At 41.3% G+C, this 22,501-nt stretch overlaps 3 protein-coding genes across 3 annotated transcripts; 2 read left to right on the plus strand and 1 right to left on the minus strand.

Annotated features, from left to right (window-relative positions):
* Positions 1-1,891: 1,891 nt before the first annotated feature.
* LOC112575637 lies at positions 1,892-13,554 on the minus strand. The gene is made up of 4 exons (XM_025257613.1): positions 12,947-13,554; positions 7,992-11,450; positions 5,987-6,073; positions 1,892-5,351 (listed from the first exon to the last, which is right to left on the minus strand). Exons 1-4 carry the CDS (start codon positions 13,101-13,103, stop codon positions 2,773-2,775), a joined length of 6,282 nt encoding a protein of 2,093 aa, XP_025113398.1. The 5' UTR covers positions 13,104-13,554; the 3' UTR covers positions 1,892-2,772.
* Positions 13,555-13,658: 104 nt separating this feature from the next.
* Positions 13,659-18,112, plus strand: LOC112575971 (transforming growth factor-beta-induced protein ig-h3-like). The gene is made up of 7 exons (XM_025258162.1): positions 13,659-13,952; positions 14,258-14,350; positions 14,685-14,899; positions 16,232-16,418; positions 17,025-17,126; positions 17,344-17,448; positions 17,804-18,112. The coding sequence occupies exons 1-7, from the start codon at positions 13,778-13,780 to the stop codon at positions 17,908-17,910; spliced, it is 984 nt and encodes a 327-aa protein (XP_025113947.1). The 5' UTR covers positions 13,659-13,777; the 3' UTR covers positions 17,911-18,112.
* A 137-nt stretch (positions 18,113-18,249) lies between these two features.
* On the plus strand, positions 18,250-22,086 carry LOC112575972 (transforming growth factor-beta-induced protein ig-h3-like). Its single transcript, XM_025258163.1, has 7 exons — positions 18,250-18,766; positions 19,059-19,151; positions 19,581-19,795; positions 20,438-20,624; positions 20,945-21,046; positions 21,613-21,717; positions 21,856-22,086. Exons 1-7 carry the CDS (start codon positions 18,625-18,627, stop codon positions 21,960-21,962), a joined length of 951 nt encoding a protein of 316 aa, XP_025113948.1. The 5' UTR covers positions 18,250-18,624; the 3' UTR covers positions 21,963-22,086.
* The last annotated feature ends 415 nt before the right edge of the window (positions 22,087-22,501 follow it).

The following is a 22,501-nucleotide window of genomic DNA, read 5'->3' on the forward strand; positions in this document are numbered from 1 at the left end:
CGATGACCACTCTTCCGTGCCGTTCTAAAGCTGATACTGCTGACTGCAGCTCTCGACGTACTAAAGACAAATTATATTAGTTAGAGTATTAATTTAAGTGTAAGCTTCACACGATAAATTAAAAAAAAGTAATTTAATTCCCTGCAGAATACTGAAATGTAAAACAGAAAAAACACAATTAAGGTTGGAACTGGCATTTTTCCAGCTTGACTACATACAAGGTTAGTTTCCCACAGCACGATAATAACGCGTGTGTTCAGGTAACCGCCATGCAGTGACATAGAGAGCGATTGATAGAAGAAAGGAGAAAGGCTTCAGACCAAGGGAGTGAATCAAGAGCGCGCGAGCGAGATAAAGAGAAAAACTTTGTGTACAACTGATTTATAAGAGGAGGACAGTAAAGTGTCTCACTCGCGCAATGTTACACAGATTCAAGAAGGAATACTACCTTATGTCAAGTATTTTGCCGTGACAGTGTGGGAGGTTCTAAAAAGTTCATTCTTCTCATTTAATATGTATTTGTATATTGTTGTTGGATAAACAACATATGACATTAAAAAAACCGAATAATTCAAGGCACTAGAATTTGGTTACCTTTAAGTGTAGTCCCCATGTCGTCGACGTCGCAAAGGTGCACCGATTGTAATAGCTATGATTGCATTCAGGACCCGGGTGTACAAACTAATTTTAGACGCGGAATATATGAGTTACAAGACCCAGGAAGATTAAATGTTTGGGGTGACAAGAGAGACATGGTGTCGGGGTATGCTATGTCTGTGCCCGCGTACTTGTTGACTTTGGCGCTGTGTGTCGTCGAGCCAAGTATTGCCTTCACCTCTTCTCCTTTCATGTGGAAAACTAATGTTTTCTTTGACGAAAGAGTTGTTTGGTGAACTGTGTACACATGGTTAACACCTTGCATGGGTGCAAGTGTGTAACTTGTTATTGTAGACATGGTGCATCCGCTGTATCGCCACGCTTCATTTCTCTCTCATTTTGTTGTTTACCTTTCGTCTCTTCAGTGTCACATGTCCCTTAAATGTCAAGTGGCCGAGTGCACGAGAATTCTTAAATTTGTTAAATCTTTCATTAGTCTACCTGAAAGCTTCAAAACTGACATAAAAGTCAGCCCTGAGGTGCACATCGAGCCTCTAGCTGCGAACTAAAGAGGTAACATAAAGGTTCGCAGCCAGCTACAGAGGTCATAGCCAAGAGATACAAATAAAGTTAGGGGTTTTCCTTCCTATAGGTATAGGGTATTAAATTTAAGGGGTTATCTTGACATGGCCATTCACACATGTCCACACACACTGCATTGTTATTAAAAGATATTCTCTATTATGATTATTTCAATGCTTTTTACTTTTCTACAAAATATAGCTACAATAAAAATAGAATATAAGAATATATAAAAATAGAATATGAAACATCAAAGTAGAGTCTGGCTTTTAGGGACTCCGCCTTCTTCCATATCCACAAGTAAAAGAAACGTCCCACAAGGAATAGGAACAGTTCATGCGTTTTACAAGTTCACATTGCACCATCAAATCTACATAGTAGCTGACACAGAATTTCACATAGTTTGACACTAAAGATACAAGGAGGGAGTGCTAAGTTTCACACTTAATGATGATATGATACTTCTATTATGCATGGCTCAACTGATCATCTGCTCCCGGCTGGATGTTCTTCTCGTCTGTAACAACCTCGTCAACCTCTGCAAAGCTCTCGTGAATGTTTCTCTAATGTTGTTACTTAAATATGAAGTGGCAAACTGTGGCGTGAAAACTAAGGAAGTCCCAATGTGCGTGCTTTGTGCTAGCAATTATACCTGTTCATTACCTGAACTAGCCGATAGTTCATTGCATAAAATAATAGGAAAAGTAACGCGTGAAATATGAAAAGTCTTTACCAAATAAACTACAATGCTTTTTAAGATAAAACAAAATGAAACTGTTTCTGAAAAAGATAAATAAATGTGTTCTCACTAAAGATTTCTCCCACGAGCAATACTGCTTGCTGGGAACACAGAAAAAAGATGTGGAGTAAATGAATCATTGCACGGTGTAGAAGGCACTCCCAAAAAGTGACTCTTGTTTGTCCTATTTGATTTTTTTATTTGATGAACCTACATTTAATAAATGACACAATTAAGGTAATGTGCATAGGTATTCATGGGTAAAACATCCTATGAATTTATATGCATATAGGCACATATATTTTCACTAGCTCAAAATAATAGTACATTTTGTAAAGGTTTTGATATATATATGAGGATCATTATATACTCCAGAAAGTGTTTGGATCCACAAAATGCATCAGGTACAACACTTCATGTCAAAATTTTTCTTAAACTTGTGATGCAGATCAAAAAGACGTCTTTTCCCACAACAAATATAGGTATCAATGATCAACTTATGAGTGTGTCTAATTGTAAGGTAGCGGGAAGCTGGCGCAGGTGTTAACCAAAGCTGTTTTCATTACTTGTTATCAATCAGTAATGCTTGTACAATTTAACGGTTCATGACTTAAGTGTCTTTTCATCAGAGTTGTTTCGTTTTTTACTGACCCTTTAAATTTTTTCTGCTGTTGAAGGTACCGAAGACAAAAGCTCTTAAATATAAAGGCAAAACTCTTTTAATAGTTTTCATTTGGGACATCGTTCGTCGAGAAAGTTCTTTGCTGACTTTAATTTCCTGCCCGATGTCACTGTTAACTACCTTGTCATTAGTGTCTACTTCTGTAGTCTGACTTGATTTTTATTACTTGACTTTATGTGTTGATCCTTGAGCTTACATCACCAAGGTTAGACCATTGCAACAACAAACGCACCGTCTTAGTGTAGCCACGCATCTGTGCGAGGTCTGCTGGTGTGTTGCCATGTTCATTCTTAGCATTGATGTCAGCCCCGTGCTCTAGCAGCAGACTAACAATCTCCGTTATCCCATAATGAGAGGCAAGGTGCAGAGGTGTCTCACAATAAGTGTTCATAATATTTGGGTTAGCTCCATGCTGTAGCAGCAGAGCGACAGTCTCTGCCGATTGACTGCGGACGGCCAACATGAGAGGTGTCTCGCCATAATACTCCAAAGCATTGATGTCAGCTCCACGGTCTAGTAGCAAACCTGCGATGTCTGTCTTCCCATCCTGGCAGGCATTATGCAGAGGTGACCTTCTAAGATATGAAGTACAATTGATATCTGCCCCATAATCCAGAAGAACGGACACACACTGAGTATTGCCTTCACTACAGGCCACGTGAAGAGGCGAGTCACGGTGATGATCAACACCATGTTTGATAAAGAGAATCACGATGTCTTCAAGGCCGTTTTCACAAGCCAGTTGGATGGCATTGTAATCAATGAGTTTGTCGGTGCCCACCTCTAGGAGAAGACTCACAAGGTCGGTGTGCCCTCCCTGACAAGCTGCAAGCAGTGTAGTTCGATCATCGCTGTCTCTGGCATCCACACTCACACCACAACAGAGAAGAACTTTGACTGTCACAATGTCGCCGTCCTCACAAGCTTTGAGTATTGTCTTTTGATCATTGCCAATTCCCATAACAGTCTTACCTCTATTGCGTCCCTGTGCCACCTGATACGGCGTGAGGTTGTTGTTGTTCCTGACGGTGAGAGACGCTCCACTTCTCACAACGACCTCGACCACATCCTTTTCACCGGCTTCTGCAGCAACGTGCAGCAATGTGTTACCTTCACTGTCTATCTGGCTCACCTGTGTGTCTGTTAGCAGTCTTAGAGCCAGGTACACCTGCTTGTTCCCAAACTCCAGGCGACACGCATCATCTTTTCTGTCAATTAACAATGTAGATGGCGGTATAGGTAAAGACGGATCACCGAGGTAAGTTAGTTCGGTGCAAGATGTAACCAGTGAATATACTGCTTCAGACCTTGCTGGTAAACGTAGTGTTTTTACAGGAACAGGCAGAGTAGTTGATGAAACATCTAAGAAATCGTTTGATTTCAGATTATCAAATGTGCAAGTAATTTTACACTTTGGATCTTCGGGACATTTATTTCTGTGCGCCAAAGCCCAAAGAAAGACAGACTGTAGAAGGCCTGGCGGAATCTTTCCATCTTTGATGCTGATGTCCACACACAAGTCTATTAGCCAGTCACAGCCGGTCCACACTGACCAGTACAACAAAGACAAACCATGCACGCTGTCTACTGCTTGTTCTAACTGTATTTCTCCGTTATTCCTGGTGCGATTGTACTTCTCAAGAGCTTCTAAGAACAACTCACTTTGGAGAGACAAGTACTGAGAAATCTCAAACAGCTTTCCCTTCGTGATATCTGTTAGGATTCTTTCCATCAGATGCACGTTGTTCTTGGAATTTACAGTAATTGTAAGAAATAGGTTAGACGGTTCAGTAAAGACACGGACATACTTGTTAAGAAAGTCCATGTCACATACTTTCAGTAGAACTGGTAAGCGATGTGAACGACCCAAAGCCAGACCAGCGGCATCGTACAAGACACGGGAGTAAAATGTCCTGTAGTCTTCAGACAAAATAAAGTTCTTCAGAAAACTGGCGGTTTTCTCTAGACAATCTGCTGATAAGATTCTAAAACCGAGTTCACTGAGTGTGCGCTGTGCGTTTATCTGATTGTCATAGAAGTCGCTGAGCCCCATCATCGTCAGACACAACAAGGCCGCCACGGTCTCTCCGTGTGTTGGATCCATCAACATGCGGTGCAGCAGTGTGACGTACGACTCGGCAGGGCAGGTAAACACATCGCTTGGGTCGTCAAGAGACGAGTTGTGTAACCTTTGCACAAGCCGCGCACAGCACCACGGGAAGGTGGCGCCGCTGATGTCGTCCTTCAACACTCGCTCCACAAGCGCGTGCTTCTCCTGCTGTGTCATGGGGAGGTCCGAGACAAAGTGGTGCAGCATTTCTTTCCTCTCATCCTCCGCCATCTCCTTGAGACTCACTGTGCAAGTGTCTTGCAGCAGGAAACTGTGGCTGCCTTCCTCCATTGCCTGTAGTTCCAGCAGCACGTGAGGGTAACACGTGACCACTACCAGACAGTGCCTGACGTCTGTACACGTCATGAGCCTGGGAAGCAGCGCTCGCCACACCTTGTACTCCTCCATGTCCACACCAACCTCACCAAGGGTTCCATCCATCAACAAGATGCGTGGTCTCTGCTCGTTTAGGTGCTTCCTTAACTCCTGAGTGCTGCAGATGATGTGGGTAGTAAAGCGGGGGTGGAAGTGATATAAGAGCTCGTGGGCAAGAAAGGTTTTTCCTGACTTAGGGCCACCGACGATGACCACTCTCCCATGCTGCTCCAAGGCCGTCACTGCTGGGTGCAGGTCACGACGCACTAGTAACAAATGTTAATAGGTTAGAAGACAAGAAAAGTCGTATTCATTACAAGTTATTAATAGTTACTGCCTTAGGACCATAATTTGCTTCGAAACTTTGGAAATGAACATTTGCTTCAGATGTCTGATTTGAGTCATAAGGTCGCTCTAGTGTACACATGTACCTCTCCGTTCAAAAGCAGCAAATAAACTTGTAATGCATACACTATCAGTATTATTGCTTGTAATATAGCTGTTAATACAGATCTTGAAATAAGTATTGCTGCTTTTGCATATCCATTGATGTGAGGGACAGAAAGGGAAAGAAAAAAGTGAGTGAAAGGTAATGCGTGTGCGTGTTGATGTGTTTGTGTGTGTGTGTAAGATAGAGCAAGAGAAAACAATTCTACTGTCATTAGTCGACTTCAGGAAAGAACGATAGCGATGCATTCATCTTTATGTTCGAGAACTATTCAACCGTGACCGCTACATAGTTAGGTCTCATCCTTGTGTGAAGCGGTTTGTAAGGGTTGGGAGCCTCTGACACAGTCTGTATTGACCATTATGGTATTTATGTCACGTTGAATAGCCATAAAGTTGTCTAAGATGCATGAGAAAATAGCTACACACATTATCCAACAGATTACTTGCCTACCTGGAGCAGAAGTCGAGAATGAGTTTCCATTAAATGCAGTGTCGGTGAAGAACGCCATGATGGTTTGAACTGAAATGCTGGGTGTGACTACATTCTAAGCCCGCTGTAGTTAGAAGCTATTTTTAGACGCCGTCCACGGGTGAAAAAAAGTGCATGCTACACCCGCTTGACAAAGCAGTTCGGGTGAACGAATGAGACATCTCTCTGTGCTGCGCTTCGGAGGAGACACTGTGTAGGCTGTAGACTGTGTCTACGGTTTTAGCTTTCTAGTGCGGATTAAACATTGAACTCTTAAATCTTTAATCAGCCAGCGAACTTGTCCTCTCGCTCTTCATATTCGTCCGTGCGATTTGTTTGCTGCGGTGCTTGTGTTCCTTTGTTATAAGGTTTACTGTCGGTATGTGTACAGCGCATTCAGCTCACCTGCACTACTTACTGTCATCAGAGGTTTCAGTAGAAAAAAAACCTTGCGGCTGCTAGCTGCAGATCACGTCGCACTAATTAACCAGTTTGACTTGTCAGCCAGCAGAAAAGAAAAACAGGAAGTGTAACATTAAATGGCACTTGGTCAGGTTCTTGTACAGGTAATCAGGATAGCGTACATCGAACAAAGTACGAAATGAAAGTGATAGCCACAGCATGCTGATGAGTAGAAAGTGTCCTTGGGGCCTGTGTGACCAGATGATATCTTCTGAAAAAAGAGACAGCAGATATTGAGATACAGATTCATTACTGGCCTAGATATCACAGGCTGATCACGTGTCACAAGAAAGAAGGAAAGCAAAGAAATCAGAAAAGCTCTTTGGACTAATGAGTGCATAACGGACGTGTTCATAACCCTCCTCGACCTCAGATATTTTCTCAAGAAGTGGGCTTGTTCTTGGAATGATTGATTTTAGTAAGTGATTTAATAAAGAAAGTGTTTCGACCTAACAACGACTTTCCACTAATGTGGAAAAGCTGTCAGGAGGAAACCAGGAAACCCAGATAAAACACCAAACAGTGAGTGTTTTAAACGTGAACCTCATCCCGAGAGAAATAAACGAGAATTACAGTGAGGTCAAAGTTCAGTCTAAATTCACGAGTGATAATCAGTCACCGGTAAGAAGACATATCAGACGCTTTCGTCACATTTATTTTAGGAGACTCAGTATTTCTACTCAGCTTCTGATAAGATGCAGCAGATGTGGAGATATCTGGTCTACCGGAGGTAAGCAAGAAGAGAGAAGCTGCCGCTGGTGTTTGCAAGTATTTGTGTGCATGTGATTCTTCCAAGAAACTTAACCATTTTATCGTTGACCTAAAGGTACACATTGAACGAACATTATGATAAAGACAATAAGAACATACTAATCTGACTGTAGGGAGTTATGGTAGGTCTCGTGTTGTCTCGTCTATGAATGATGTCTTTTGTGTGACATCTGTGAAAAAGTTGACAGGACACCACATTAGTGAGTGGTCATTGTTTGCAGTATACTTTCCTAGGGTGTGCCTTGTGTACTCACATTCACCCCATGTATGACTCTTTACACACATGCCGTAAATAACAACAACATAAACTCGTGTCATTATTAATCACAGCTCAGTGGAAATACAAGTATACAAGTAATTTTATATTCACGGAGTTCATAATAATAGATTAACACGCGCAGGTTATTGTGAATTGATATGTGCATACACTATGTCAGCGACATGGAAAAGTAAATCAGAATTTCATTTAGAAAAATAGCCAACACGCGCAAGCACGCACACACACATGAGAGAGAGAGAGAGTGTGTGTGTGAGAGAGAGAGAGTGGAAGGAACCGTAGTACCCGAAGAAACCCTCCGGCGGTCAACCCTGTAAACATGTGTTTCAGATCCACAGAGAGAGAGAGGTATGTCGGAGAGAATAATTTTTTACTTAAATTATTTCTGATGTTTCGGGAAAGACACTTCAGTGGCAACGTACTTTTTTAAAAAAAGCATTTGGACCAGTTTGTGTTTTATCTAACAATCGTTTGATCACTTCATACACGTATTTGTCTTGTTTCTGACTGGAGTCTTGATGTCATCCTCACGACTGACATTGCTGCAGCTAGTGCCATTCAGCATGCTGACTATGTCTATGTGACCATTTCTCTGAGCACAGTCCGCAGGCGTGTCACCCTTGGTGGACCGAGCATTGATGTCAGCTCCACGGTTTTGGAGTATAGTTACTATATTTTTCTGTCCTTGTTGACAGGCGAAGTGCAGAGCTGTTTGTCCTTCTGAAGACTTGGCGTTGATATCAGCTTCGTGGTCTAACAGTAGAACTGTGATGTCTTCATAGCCATGCTTGCAGGCGTAGTGCAAAGGTGTTTGACCCTCTGTGGTTGTTGCGTTGGCAACAGCGCCATGGTCTATTAATAGCTCTGCAACGGTTCCCTGGCCATTTTCACAGGCAATGTGCAGAGGTGTTTTGCCCTCGACAGTCGTCGTTTTTACATCCGGCCTTGTTTTAATTAAGCGATTAATTAAAACTTCATTGCCTTGTACACAGGCAGTGTGAAGAGGTGTAAAACCAATGTTGTCTTTCGCGTTTATGTTTGAACCCTTTGATATAAGTATTTCAGCTACAGCGAGTCTGTTATCTATACAGGCCAGGTGCAGGGCAATTTCCCCATTATTGGTCGTTTCAGTCACAAGAGCTTTGTCATGTGAGACCAGGCTTTGCACGATGTTCATATGGTTACACCTACATGCCCAGTGGAGGGCGGTGTACCCAAATGTATCCTTGACCTTTGGGTCAGCGCCGTGCTTTGTCAACCAAATGGCATCATCATTCTTGCCCTCTCTACACGCAATGTGTAGAGGAGTGTAACCTTCAGCATCCTTAGCGTTGATGTCAGCCCCAAGCTCCAACAAACAGTCAAGAGCATCTTTGTCACCATCTTTGAGAAGATAGTGGACAAGAGAGCTGCCGTTCGCATCTTTGGCGTTGATGTCGGCTCCTGTTCTGACAAGTACTTCTGCTGTCCTCTTCCAGTTCTCTTGGGCGTTACCGCGATCTTGAACGACGGCCAGAAGAGGGGTCCTTCCATCGTCATCAACAGCATCTAGACGAGCGCCTCGGGCAGTCAGTAGCTCGACGATGTTGACATCGCCTTGAACAGCAGCTTTGTGGAGTGGAGTTACTCCGTTCCTAAGCCCTACACTCAGGTCAGAGCCGGAGTCTATCAACATCTCAACAAGCTCAGTGTGACCAAAGGAACAAGCCAAGAACAAGGATGTCTTTCCGTGGTTATCTCTCTTTTCAATGTCGCTTCCATGCGCCAGGAGAAGGGACGCGCACTTCTTGTTGCCATGACGACAGGCTGCGTGAAGAGGCGTGCGGCCAGCGGTGTCAGTCACGTGAACATCACCGCCATGTTTGATCAAGAGACTCGCGATGTCTTTGCGACCTTTGTCACAAGCCACGTGCAGGGCAGTGGACCTGTTTCTGTCTACAGCGTGCACATTGACCCCCAGTTCTAAGAGAAGACTCACAATGTCAGTGTGACCCCCCAGACAAGCTGCATGCAGTGGAGTGCCATCTTTGTCACCTTTGTCCTCCACACCCGCACCGCAACAAAGAAGACGTTTGACAGTGACAATGTCACCAGTCTCACACGCTTTGTGCATGCCACTGCTTTCTCTGAAACATCTGTTCAGTTTCTCACCTGTATTTGGCCTCTGTGCCACCTGAGGTGGCGTGAGGTTGATGTTGTTTCTGGCGGTGAGTGATGCTCCACTTCTTACGACGATGTCAACCACATCTTCGTCACCGGCCTCTGCAGCGACATGCAGTAGTGTGTTACCTTTGCTGTCAACCTGACTCACTAGTGTGTCCGACAGTAGTCTTAGAGCCAGATATACCTGCTTGCTGCCAAATTTAAGGTGAAGTGATTCGCCTTTCCTGTCCATAGTCAGTGTAGATGGCGGAATAAGTAAAGATTGATCACCCAGGTAAAACAAATTAGTGCAAGATGTGACCTCATCGTACACTACTTTAAACTGTTCAGAGAGAAGACTTTTGTCAGGAAAAGGCAATTTGATATCTGCAACTTTATTGTCACATTCCAGCTGAAACAACATTACTGCCTGTATGAGTCTGCAATCATCTCTCGGGGTGGTTTTCTGGCATTTTCTTCTCTGTGCAAGCGCCCAGACAAAGGCAGACTCCAACAGACTTGGTCGGACCATCCCTTCCTTGATGCTGATGTCCAGACACCAGTTTACTAGCCAATCACAGCCCGTCCATGCTGACCAGTACAACAGAGGTAACTTATGTACTGTGTCCACCGATTTTACTAATTGTCTTATTCCAGTTTTCTTAGAGCGACTGTACTCTTCAAGTTTACACAAGAACTCTTTGCTTTGAAGTGATAAGTACTGAGTAACTTCTAGCAGCCTACTTCCGGCAGTGCTTGACAGGATTCTTTCCATCAGATGCACAATATGTGGAGAGTTCATGGAGATGGTGACAAATGATTCATGATGTTCCTCACCGACACCAACATACATTGCAAGGAACTTCATGTCGCATATCTTGATTAATGCGGGCAGGTAATGCGATCGACCAAAAGCCAAACCGACAGCATCGTACAGAACGCGAGAGGAAAATGTTGAGCAGTCATCGGACAAGAAGGTATTCTTGAGAAAGCTGGCATTTTTCTCAAGAAGATGTGATGACAAACCTCGAAAGCCGAGATCTTTGAGTGCCTTTTCCGTCCTTTGCTGATTGTGAAGGAAGCCACTGAGCCCCATCATCGTCAGACACAACAAGGCCGCCACGGTCTCCCCGTGTGTCGGATCCATCAACATGCGGTGCAGCAGTGTGACGTACGACTCGGCAGGGCAGGTAAACACATCGCTGGGGTCGTCAAGAGACGAGTTGTGTAACCTTTGCACAAGCCGCGCACAGCACCACGGGAAGGTGGCGCCGCTGATGTCGTCCTTCAACACTCGCTCCACAAGCGCGTGCTTTTCGTGTTGCATCATGTCGACGCCAGAAAGAAAGTCGTACAGCATTTCTTTCCTCTCATCCTCCGCCATCTCCTTGAGACTCACTGTGCAAGTGTCTTGCAGCAGGAAACTGTGGCTGCCTTTCTCTAGAGCCTGCAGCTCCAGCAGCACGTGAGGGTAACACGTGACTACTACCAGACATTGTCCTGTGTCTGTCAGCTCCATCAGTTTGGGAAGCACCGTTCGCCAGGCCTTGTATTCTTCCATGTTGACACAAGTCTCCCCAAGTATCCCGTCCATCAACAAAATGCATTTTCTGCCTTCCTGTAAATGTTCCTGCAATCTCCAGGTGTTGCAAAGTGTGTGCTCATCAAATTCTGAGCGGAAATGACGTAATAGGGCGTGGCCAAGAAATGTCTTGCCTGACTTTGGACCGCCAACGATGACCACTCGACCGTGATATTGCAAGGCCTCGACTGCTGACTGTCGGTCACGACGCACTAGCAAATCAGAAAAATTATGAATCGTAATAAGAAATGAAAGTAATACAGGCAGTCATAGTTAATTAGAAATAAAAAATATCTATAGCTTGTTAAAAGAAAATGTCCACAATGGCGTTCAAAAATAAGTAAAATTATTATATTTATTTAAATTATATTGAAACTGACGCTATACATTAGAGTTCATGGTTTCTTCTATATACAAGTAAGTTTCTTTCTTTCCAAAATATCATTTCTTTTTAATCCATGGAGGAACTATTGTACAGTATTCTTTATTGTCAGCAATTTATAATGAATATCTTAAAAATGTTCAGATTCTGCACATTTCTACAGTTGTTAAATTAAAGACAAATATTGCATTAACTTAATTTTAGAATTATTTACTGATTTCACAATAACAAGAAGGCTGAACTTGAGTTAGCAACATGGAGCAATATTTTCAGACAAGACTCCAACAGAAATTGTGTATAAAACATTGTGCAAATTTATTTCATTTTTTTGTAAATACATTATTTTGTAGACTTGTAAACCTTAAAATACCAATACATTAAATGAGGAAGATAATCAAGTTTAAATTCCATTTCTTTCATGAAGAAACATTTTTAAATATAGAATTAGTTTTGAGTACAGGGAGTCTGTCTTTTGCAACTTCAGGAAAACCTTAAAAATTATACTGTAAATCATTCTTGTACAATTCTAATTTAAATCAGAAACATTGTAGTAGTTTGTGTTTGCTATAAAAGATAGCTTGGAGCCAACTTTTCTTAAGACCATGCTGGCGGATGCTGACATTCAAAGCTTTGAGATAACTTTTAAAATATTAGGAAAAATTTCAGGCCAAAGCCAGATCTTGCAGACTTCCATATTTCAGAACCTTCAGTGACTGTTTGAATTATTTTCCACCAAATAAGTTATTTACAAAGTCTATTGGTAGCGATAATCTGTCGAACATTTTTATCAATCAAAAATATCTCTGAAAGATTTACTACAAAAGTGTTTCTCTGGTTGTTAATCTTAGGTATGTACATTACCCCTAACTCCGTGGTAGTAAACTTGTAATAAAAGGCTTTTTATTTATTTATTGGCCTTTGTGAATACTATATAACGTGTTAATTTTCATCAGAATGGTGTTTTACACACAGTTTTGCAAACATGAAGGGAATTACTAATAACGGAAATAATAACGGAAATTCCCGCAAATCAAACTGTAATTTTCTTTATAAAATATTTTGATTGATCGCTTTTCGAGTTTTAGTAGCCCTATGGTCAGATGGTAGAGGAGTTTCGTTAGTGTCTATTCTGTACGTGGTAAATGTCTTCATCGGAATGCAGTCCATAACAAAATCCAATCAGCACCTACATGCACATTCCCTGTGATTAGGGGATATTGCGAGCTCCGTGTGTGAAATGGAAATAGTTAACGGCTATGTCCAGCCTTGTCCACTGTGCTTAAAAATTGTACTGTTACTCAAAATAGAAACAAGTTGCAAGCCTACCTGGGAAAGAAGTCAACATTTCCGTCAAGTTAGAGTCAGCAAAGACTGCCATGTTACCTGACACATCGCCTGTGACTAGAATCCACGTCAGCTGATGTTGGAAGCGATACAGAGAACGACGGCAGAAAACAAAACCGAAAGTAAAGCCTGCGATCATCGTATCCGGAGCATGTTGTTGTTGTCGATGGGCAGGGAGAGAGCTCAGGTCACGATCAGGTCAGATCTCAGTTAGGTCACGTGTGCTAGGATACCTGATGCCGACTCCTTCATAAATCGATTATTTCTTTATTTCTGTATTGAGTGGTCACGTGTAAACACTCGCGGACTTTGTCATTAGTGGGAACAAAAACAAGGGATTACAATCGACTTGACCCGGAATTTTGTCATCGGTTCAATATTTCAACGAGAAATGTATTCAGACTAATGCACGTTAATTGCTAAGAAAGAAAGAAAATCTGTTGAACGAGGACACAAAGTGAAAACTTTGACTAAGACACTGTGGAGCCAACCTTGTGTTTGTACTTTGAAAGTCTGTATACACTGTTTATACTGTCTATATGCACTGTTTAAATAAATCGTTGCTTCAAACACTAAACATTGCAAGCCACCATTGTTTGTTTTTCAGGAACAACAGTACCAACATTCACCAAATTTCTTCAACCTGGCCGACTGCGATAAAAGTGCGCTCCTGTATTGTTTTCACTTGCCCCTGACGAAGAGTGTAACGACTTATGGAAATGTTCCCACCCACGAAAAACTATTTAAGCACCATCTGGCGTCTACTCCTACTTACAGGCAGACAAAGCGGAGATATCTTCCATTCGTCATTAGATGAAAGAATCAAGCACTGTAGCCATGAGATCGGTTGTTTTGTTTTTCACCTGCATTCAGGTGATCTCAATGACCCTGGGTTTGTCTTCTGACCCCAGAATAAGTCAACACTTTGACTACGAGACCTACACGGCCAAGAGACTCCGCCAGCTTGCACACCAGATCCTTCCCACAGGTTCATTCTTGTCTTAATACCTTAATTTGTGTTTCTTGGTAGATGTTTGCATTTATTTAATCTTTGGAATAAATAAAATCGAAAATCTTGTTTTCTCTAAATCGTGAAATATTCTATTGATACATGTGCCAGTCATAATACATCCTTTTCTCTGTTGTCCACCCCCCTGTCTTCCTCCTTAACATCACTTTAGTTCCTGCTGTTTATTTACCCGTATACCTTTTTTTAGTGTGTTGTTTACAAAAATCAAATTTCACTGAAAGAAGCTATGACATACGAACTAAAATTTTGTTGTTATTGTTTAGGAAACATTTTGCAGCTGGCCACCTCTCTTGGAGAGACAGAGCTGGTGACGTACTTGAATAAAACTGGGCTGGCGACGTCTGTTAGTGAAATCAGTAAGTTTACAAATAATTTACTCAGTTATGAAATTTAAAGTCTTCTTTCATATTTTCTTTTATTTTAGTTGGGTCCTATCAAATAAAACTTGCAACAACAACAAAAAAAAATCCATTGGAGATAAACTTTTACTCAGTGGCAGAGTTAGTCATGTGATACTAGTGTGTCTGACACAATTGCTCTATACAAACCTGTCTCCCCCAATAATCAAATCAAATAACCATTCACCTTTGATGTCACTTACCATGAACTTACGAACGTCATCCTTGTCAAAACTCATCCATCATGTGAGAACTATTTGCTGGGTGTCTTTGTTACCTACGACCCCGTCAGCCCCCCTCACGCTCTTCGGACCCAGCAACGCAGCCTTAGCCGCAGTGTCACCGGCCGTGCGCACCCAGCTGGACCACAACCCGGCGGCGGCCTTCGCCATCTTCTCTTACCACATCGCAGATGACGAGGTCTTGTCGTCAGACTTCGTCAACGAGCAGCTTCTCAAAACAAAGCTCGGCCTCGACATCCGTATCAACGTCTACCCGTTAACTAACGTAAGCAGCGCATGCGCACTCGACCATGACAGTCAATTTACGCCATAAGTAAAGGCATCGTTTACAGGAATTATTTGATGTTTATGAATGATAAACCTATATTTCTCCATGACTAGTGAAGATTTACTCATGAAAATGTGGTTAACGCATGACAGTTCCTCTTTCTCTGCAAGTACATGCCTTCAACCAAAGCCGTTATCTGTTTGATCTTCTGTCATTTCTTTCCTGCCTACCTGAAACCTTTTTACTTTTTTGTGGTTCATATAACCAACATCTTAAATTTACTGTCAGATACGTGTGAGGGAAGGGTTAGCGGTTTTCTGGGGGGGGGGGGAAGAAGTCTTTTCTTCTGGCATTGCTTTAAGTACATGTACCATCATCATTAATTTCGTCTTGTCAATGACTGTACTGTTCATAGGCTTTGTTGTTGTTGTTATTAACTTTATATAGCGAATTTCCCAACGTGAGGCCAAGGGGAAAGGGCAGTAGGTAATGAGACACAACCAGATTATCACACACACAGAGTAAAGACTGCAAAGAAGACAAAGAAAAGCGCAGAGATAAGAGTAAGGTGGAAGACTCAGTGTAGAGTGATTACAGTAGGTATTTCCAAAAGAGATAAGTTTTAAGTCCAGACAGGACCCCATGTAGTGTCCGGAGAGACAGATGTCTTCATTCCAAATACTGGAGAAAGAGAATGAGCGACGTCTGAACCCATTGAGTCTGATACATTAAGAAAGCCTGAGGGACAGAGCGAACTGACCTATAGTCTATGTAGGGCGACACAAACTCAGACTGAAACGATGCCGTGAACACTATGATAGCCTTTCTAGATCATGATAATATTATTAATGATGAGGACGATGAGGACGATACAATAAACTTAACACCATATTGCGGTGTTATGGGCAGGCTCACACACACACACACACGTGCATGGACGCACGCAACATAATACGCAACATTGTTGTCTATAGAATGCCTTGTGGCATGAAAGATACGCAGCAAGAAGCTGCTCCAGTGAGCGCAATTCATTTTAAAAACTTGTATCCATGCTGCAAATTTCCCAGGTCTTAAATGCTAAGATAAGATTAATTTTATTGCTCTTTTTTTTCAGGTCATTTCGTATTCTTTGCTTGTTTTTGGCCGCAGTAATGAGGTGGAAGGTCATTCACTGTCCACAAACCTACTCATGCTTTTACTGGCTAGATATTGTAAATGAATTACAACTACAAGGTAGCGCGAGTCAAGTCCATTAAGTAAAAAAAAAAATCGTAGGAGAAAGATAGAAAGAATGACAGTTTCAAGTATTTCAATGATTTAACTGGTCAGGCAACAACCGCGTCTGGAAGACCAATACAGGTGGTGGACAACGTGGCTACAAATGGCGTCCTGCATGAGTTATCAGCCCTGATGCTACCACCAGGTGGCACTATATCCCAGGTACTGGCGGAAGTTCCAGACTTGAGTATCCTGCTTAGTGCTATCAAAGCTGCAGGAATGTCAGATATGCTTTCAGGTAATTCATGATTAGCGAACAAGCATGAATACCAGACACCTTGTCGGTTTAATAATAATTTAAATAATTAATAATTATTATAATTATTGTAGTCAAACTGACTGTTGTAGCTATTGCGGCAGTCAAACAGTCTGTTTTAGAGTCAATAAACTGCTACGAAGTACTGTAATCATTTAGTAATCCACATGGAAATTAGAAACAGTTGATCATGAGCTAGCAATATGCAGCTGAGTGCATATGTATACAAGATGAATACAGATCACATCAACATAGTAATTTCCACATCAACAAAAACTCAACAATACGTTTCACAACAAAGAAAATTACATAAAATTACTATTTAAAATATTTTTATACAATAAACGAAATGTGCATTTGCATACGTAACAATTTCCTAATTAGAAACACTGAACAGTTATTAATTCTCTAAATTCCACATTTAACTATATGAGTTAATATAATTAGCGCCATATTGTACTACTAATATTGATCATAAACAAGCTTTCGAATTTTCTGCTTAATAAAAATATAAAAGGGCATCCTAGAGTAACTTCTGAAAATGGACCTGAAATAGTAACTATAACATTTTCTCCAATGTTAACACAGCCTTTGAACCGTACACGCTGTTCGCGCCAACCAATCAAGCGTTCCAGGCACTACCTGCAGGCGAGTGGAGCCAACTTTTGAGGAACACTACACGTCTTCAAGGTATGATGACAAGAGCACTGTCTCACAAGTTCCTTTTGCTTTGTTTTTTTTTTAACTGGTAATCTGATAGGCACGTAAGCTAGAGGTTACTGTACATTATTGCTCAGGACAAAAACCATGCGCTAGTTTGGTATTTAAGTAGAGCTCCCAAAACAGTGGAAAGTTTGGCAAAGCAGCTTGGACCAACCGCACTTAATTTCAAATCTTTCGTCCGCAGAGGTCCTTGGCTACCACGTTGCCAGGGGAACCACATACAGTGCCGGAATAGGGCCGCAGATGACGATTCCTGTGCTAAGTGGTTCTCTTGCTGTCGTCAAGGAAGGTAACATTGTCCACCAGTCTTGACTGCAGTCTCTTCTTTTTAAACTGTAAATTGTGTCTCTATATATTTGCTTATGTTTTTTGGTCTGTGTGTGTATGTGTGTGCGCGCGCGTGCTTTTTTATTTAATTCTATATTTGTTTTCTTTCTATAAAGTGGAAAAACACGCCATTAAAGTATTTATTTTTGTTTTCCTCATCTTTGTCCATCAGCTTTGTTTCGTACTTCAATATTAAGCTTTCTTACGAAAGGTGATAACATAAATAAATAAATGCGAACCATTACACACGTGATTGAAACGGCAGAGCTGGATACTAGCGTGTTTATCTTGTCAGTGTGTTCATTCTCTATCCACAGGCTCCATGGTGACTGTGAACAACACTGCCAGAGTTACCTTCTCAGATCTGAGTGCCACCAACGGGGTCGTCCACCTCATCGACTCTGTGTTGTTTCTCACCGGGTAGCTGCGCGCTTGTGTACAACAACAGCATACAGCTCTTAACACTGACTTCAGAAAGGTGTCAAACAACGGAATGACGGAAGAACGGAAATAAAAAAGCAAACGCAGTTCACTATAAAACTGAAAAAAATCATGTTATAATTTTACACTCATCATGTTAACCATAAATTACGCCAACCCTGTGTATATTAAACCACGTACATCAAGTCGTTGGCTCGATAGTTTGATAAGGATTATTCTAGAACAACCTCAAGATATTATCGCTAAATACGCGAAACAAATTAAAATAACTATTTTAAAATACGATAAAACGCTATCATACGTTTGATATTCAAGGAAGAAAACTTGATAAATTTAGCGAAATGAGGCACATATTGGTAAATTTTATGAAAAGATTCAACCAACTGGTTCTACAAAGCTAAAGAACAAATAGGACTTGTTAAACAAAAGCAAGGCCAAGAGAAGATTTACAAAACTAAAAGCCTTTCTCAGCAAGGCACTTTGGTGACTTTAAGAACATCTGCACCAACAGTTTGTCATATTGGTGGCTTTGTAGACTGCGATACAGGTGGGCATTTCCCTGACGACATCAGCGGTCGCTGATGGCAATGTTCCCATACCTTGCGAAGTACAGGGTTATTTATGTGTCTATATACACCTGGCGTCTCTAATATATAAGTACAGCCCGTAGTCAAAAGACAAGATAATCATTGGGGAAATGGCGTCGACTGCTGTGATCCTCACGTGCATTCACGTAGTTTCTTGGACCCTTAGTACGTCAGCCTCCTCCAGCCTACAATTCGACCACGAGGCCTTCACGGTCAGAAGACTCCGACAACTAACACAGCAGATACCCACAGGTTCACTTCATTGCTTTGATCTTTGCAGATTGTATGTCGACTCGTTTTGATAGTTTCGATTTGGGGAACAAAAGGGATGCATCCATTTTGTTTTCCACAGTCAGTGAAAAGCTCTCTTGACATAGGTTTTACTTGGATTATTTTCGTTTTTCTCTTTTCTTCCTTCACTCCCTATGTGTGCATGACAGAGTGGATACACGAGTAGCCGCATATGTTGTTTAATGTTGTAACAAAAATGGTCGACTTTCACTAAAACATAATAAAGAGTACAAATAGTGCTTTTATCTGTCAGAAAACATTCTGCAGCTGGCTACTTCTCTTGGAGAGACAGAGTTGGTGACATACTTGAATAGAACTGGTCTGGCAACGTCTGTCAGTGATAGCGGTAAGTTTTTCTACCCAGTTCATCAATCAACAAAACAGTAACATTTCAAATGTCCTCTTTTATATTAATTTTGTCGTGGTGGGTGGATTAAGCCGGATAAGAGGAGAATTTCGTATGATAAAACTGCTCCAATATCTTTTCTCTACAAACTAATCTGGTTGTGTTCTGCGCTGTTCGACAAATTTTTACTAAAATCTTCCTTTTGGATTTTTCAATAATAGTGTCCGGATATTTTGTGGATTTGTCAATAGCGCTATTGGCAGGATATTTTGAGTCAACCACCACAGATGATTTAGCGATAAAAACCAACAAACATTTCAGCTAACTCCTCAAACCACAACACACTTTAGCTGCACCTTTACCAAGGAATTTACCTTGGAAACTGATTTGATGAAGTGGCAACCTGTTATGGGGTTTTCTCTGTATTAGCTTTGGTAACTGTGTTCGGACCAACCAATGCCGCCTTCGACACAGCGTCGGTGGCCGTCCGCAGCATGTTGGTCCACAGTCCGGCCACAGCGCACGCCATCATGGCGTACCACATTGTGGACGGTCGCTTCCAGTCGTCAGACTTCGTCAACGAGCAGCTGCTCAAAACAAAGCTCGGCCTCAACGTCCGCATCAACGTCTACCCGTCCACCAACGTAAGCTGCACATGCGCACTTGATGCTATCAGCGTGTCAATGCAAACTGAGGGGTAATGAGCAGCGGTAATGAGTAGCGATGATGATGGGGATGATGATAATTATTATTATCATCGTGTATAGCGTAGTATATCACATTTATTATGCAAGTTTGTTCGCAGCGCATATAACACCATATGATCCAAAAACAAGAAATGATTTCTAGTCAGGGAAACATTAAACTCTACATTCGATTACAAAGATCCTGACAAATAAGGCAAAGCAGAAACAGATGTCAATTAATATTCAAACAATAATAGTAAATTTCTGGGTGACTGCTTAGTTTTAATTGAATTCTAAGGATTTAACGAAGTTAAGTCTCTTGACTATATATATATACACACACACATCAACTACTTGTTCCGTTGCGTGCGCCTCTTTCTGCCTCATTCCATTTTGGCAAGACCATATCCCACAGGCAAAGCTGCAATCTTTTCTTTCCAAGGGGTCATAAATGGGATTTAATTAAGAGTTTCAATGGATTACACGCTATGATGGAGTCTCAGCAAGATTCAGCTACGGATCTTTGCTGGGAGAGTTTGACTATTTGCCAGTCGAGCAAACGGATAGAAATGAACTGATTTCTACTGAATAACTTTCCAGGTCATCACAGCATCTGGAAGGCCAATACAAGTGGCAGATAAGGCGGCTACAAATGGAATTTTGCATGAGCTGTCAGCCGTGATGTTACCACCAGGTGGCGCTATACCCAAGGTACTCTCAGAAGTTCCGGACTTGAGCATCCTGCTCAGTGTCGTCAAAGCTGCTGGAATGACAGACCAGCTCTCTGGTAACTCATGAGTAACAAGTATTTATGTTGTATATACTGCTATAGTAAAGTCACTACTGTAAGCACAAATCAAATCAAGTATGCACCTTTGCTGATATTAGAGAGAGGGCATTAAACAATACACATAGAAAATGTTCATTACTGTGAACGTGCGTAACATCATTGAGCTGAAGACTAGTTACAGAAAAGCTCATTCAATGTTGTCAACAAAAAGTCAAGGTTTTTGTACATGTATAAGACAGCATGCATTGTAGCTGTATAAGAAATGTGTAGACTGGAAATCTAAGTCTTATTAACATATTTATTAATCTCTAATACAGCCGTGGGGCCGTTCACCTTGTTTGCGCCAACCAACCATGCGTTCCATTCTTTACCTGCTGGCGAGCTGAGCCAGCTTTTTAAGAACACCACACGTCTTCGAGGTACGATGATAAAGGCATATGAGAGCTATCAGACTTTCTATTAAAATACTATAGACTTAGAACTGTTGATAATATTCCAGAGGCATAGTATTATCGTTCATTTGGCAATCACTAACTGTCGCTTGGAGAATTTTGAGTAAAATTGGTTTTGACAATAGCAACCTTCCTTAACCGCTTCCGTTAAAACGATGAGGACTTTAAAGATGCTAAAGTTGACTGGGGGTGTAATAATATAAAGTTAATAATTTCTGGAAACCATGTAGTTATGCAGGTGACGGACATAGTTGTCGTGCGTGAATGATAAAATTTCGATGAGTGATATTCTGTGTTTCCTCTGCGTCAAGTTTACAGGCAATGTAGTACAGAAGACGCACCGTGGATACAGCAAAATTCCAGAGATGAAAGGGGAAGACCATGAAGTATACCAATGACATATCTTTTATAGAGCAGCAACTAAACACACATACACACAATATGTTTTGCGACGCATTGCATTGACATAATATTCAGACAGGCAGAATATCTTATTTTAGACAGCCTTGATTATTTTAAAATCTTCTCCACAGAGGTTCTTAGCCACCACATTGCCAAGGGAACCACTTACAGTGCCGGACTGCAGCCACAAATGACGATTCCTGTGCTGAACGGAGCTTTGAGTCTTGTCAATGAAGGTAATTGAGGTTATTTTTACTTACATCCATTTCAAGATTGCTGACTAAATATATTTTGATAAAAAGTGTCATTAACAGTTGCTAAAACTAAATCAACCATCATACATTGAATCCGCCTATTTCCCGTTATGTCTGCAGGGTCTATGGTGAACATAAACAATGCCTCCAGCATCATCTTCGCAGACCTGAACGCCAGTAACGGAGTTATTCACCTTATCGACTCTGTACTGTTTCTTACCCAGTAGCCATGAATGGTGCTCTTGGGAACTAGGAAACATCAGATGATGTTAACGCCAATTACATGATGACTACTGAGTGGAAAACATCGTGAAAAAGACCAGACAATCGCAATAAATGAGAAAACATTCATAGTATTATTTCGATCTCATTCAATTAACAAATACTTTATGATCATACATATATCATCGTCATCAAACTGAATTATATTTGCATTAATTTCATCAAAACATAAAATCTATACACTTTGTTCCTTGGAATATTCTTAATCCACATTAAACGAAAACACATTCATGTCACTCGGATAAGATGATGATGATTATTATTAGTGGTAATACTTTTCGTCTTAGTGTTAACCTTTGTTTTTGTATCAGTTACATAAGACTTTCTTGTTATCAAACTTACCCCTTCGCTATCAATGAATTTGGCTACAATATTTTGTAATAAAGTTCAAAGTAAATGTTATCGACACAGAAAGGGCGTCTCGGTATGATGAGGCTGCTAATGCTGAACATGGTAGGAGGTCGTACAAAGGTCGTAGTGAGTT

Source organism: Pomacea canaliculata, linkage group LG11 (assembly GCF_003073045.1).
Source record: "Pomacea canaliculata isolate SZHN2017 linkage group LG11, ASM307304v1, whole genome shotgun sequence".
Classification (NCBI taxonomy): Eukaryota; Metazoa; Mollusca; class Gastropoda; order Architaenioglossa; family Ampullariidae; genus Pomacea; species Pomacea canaliculata.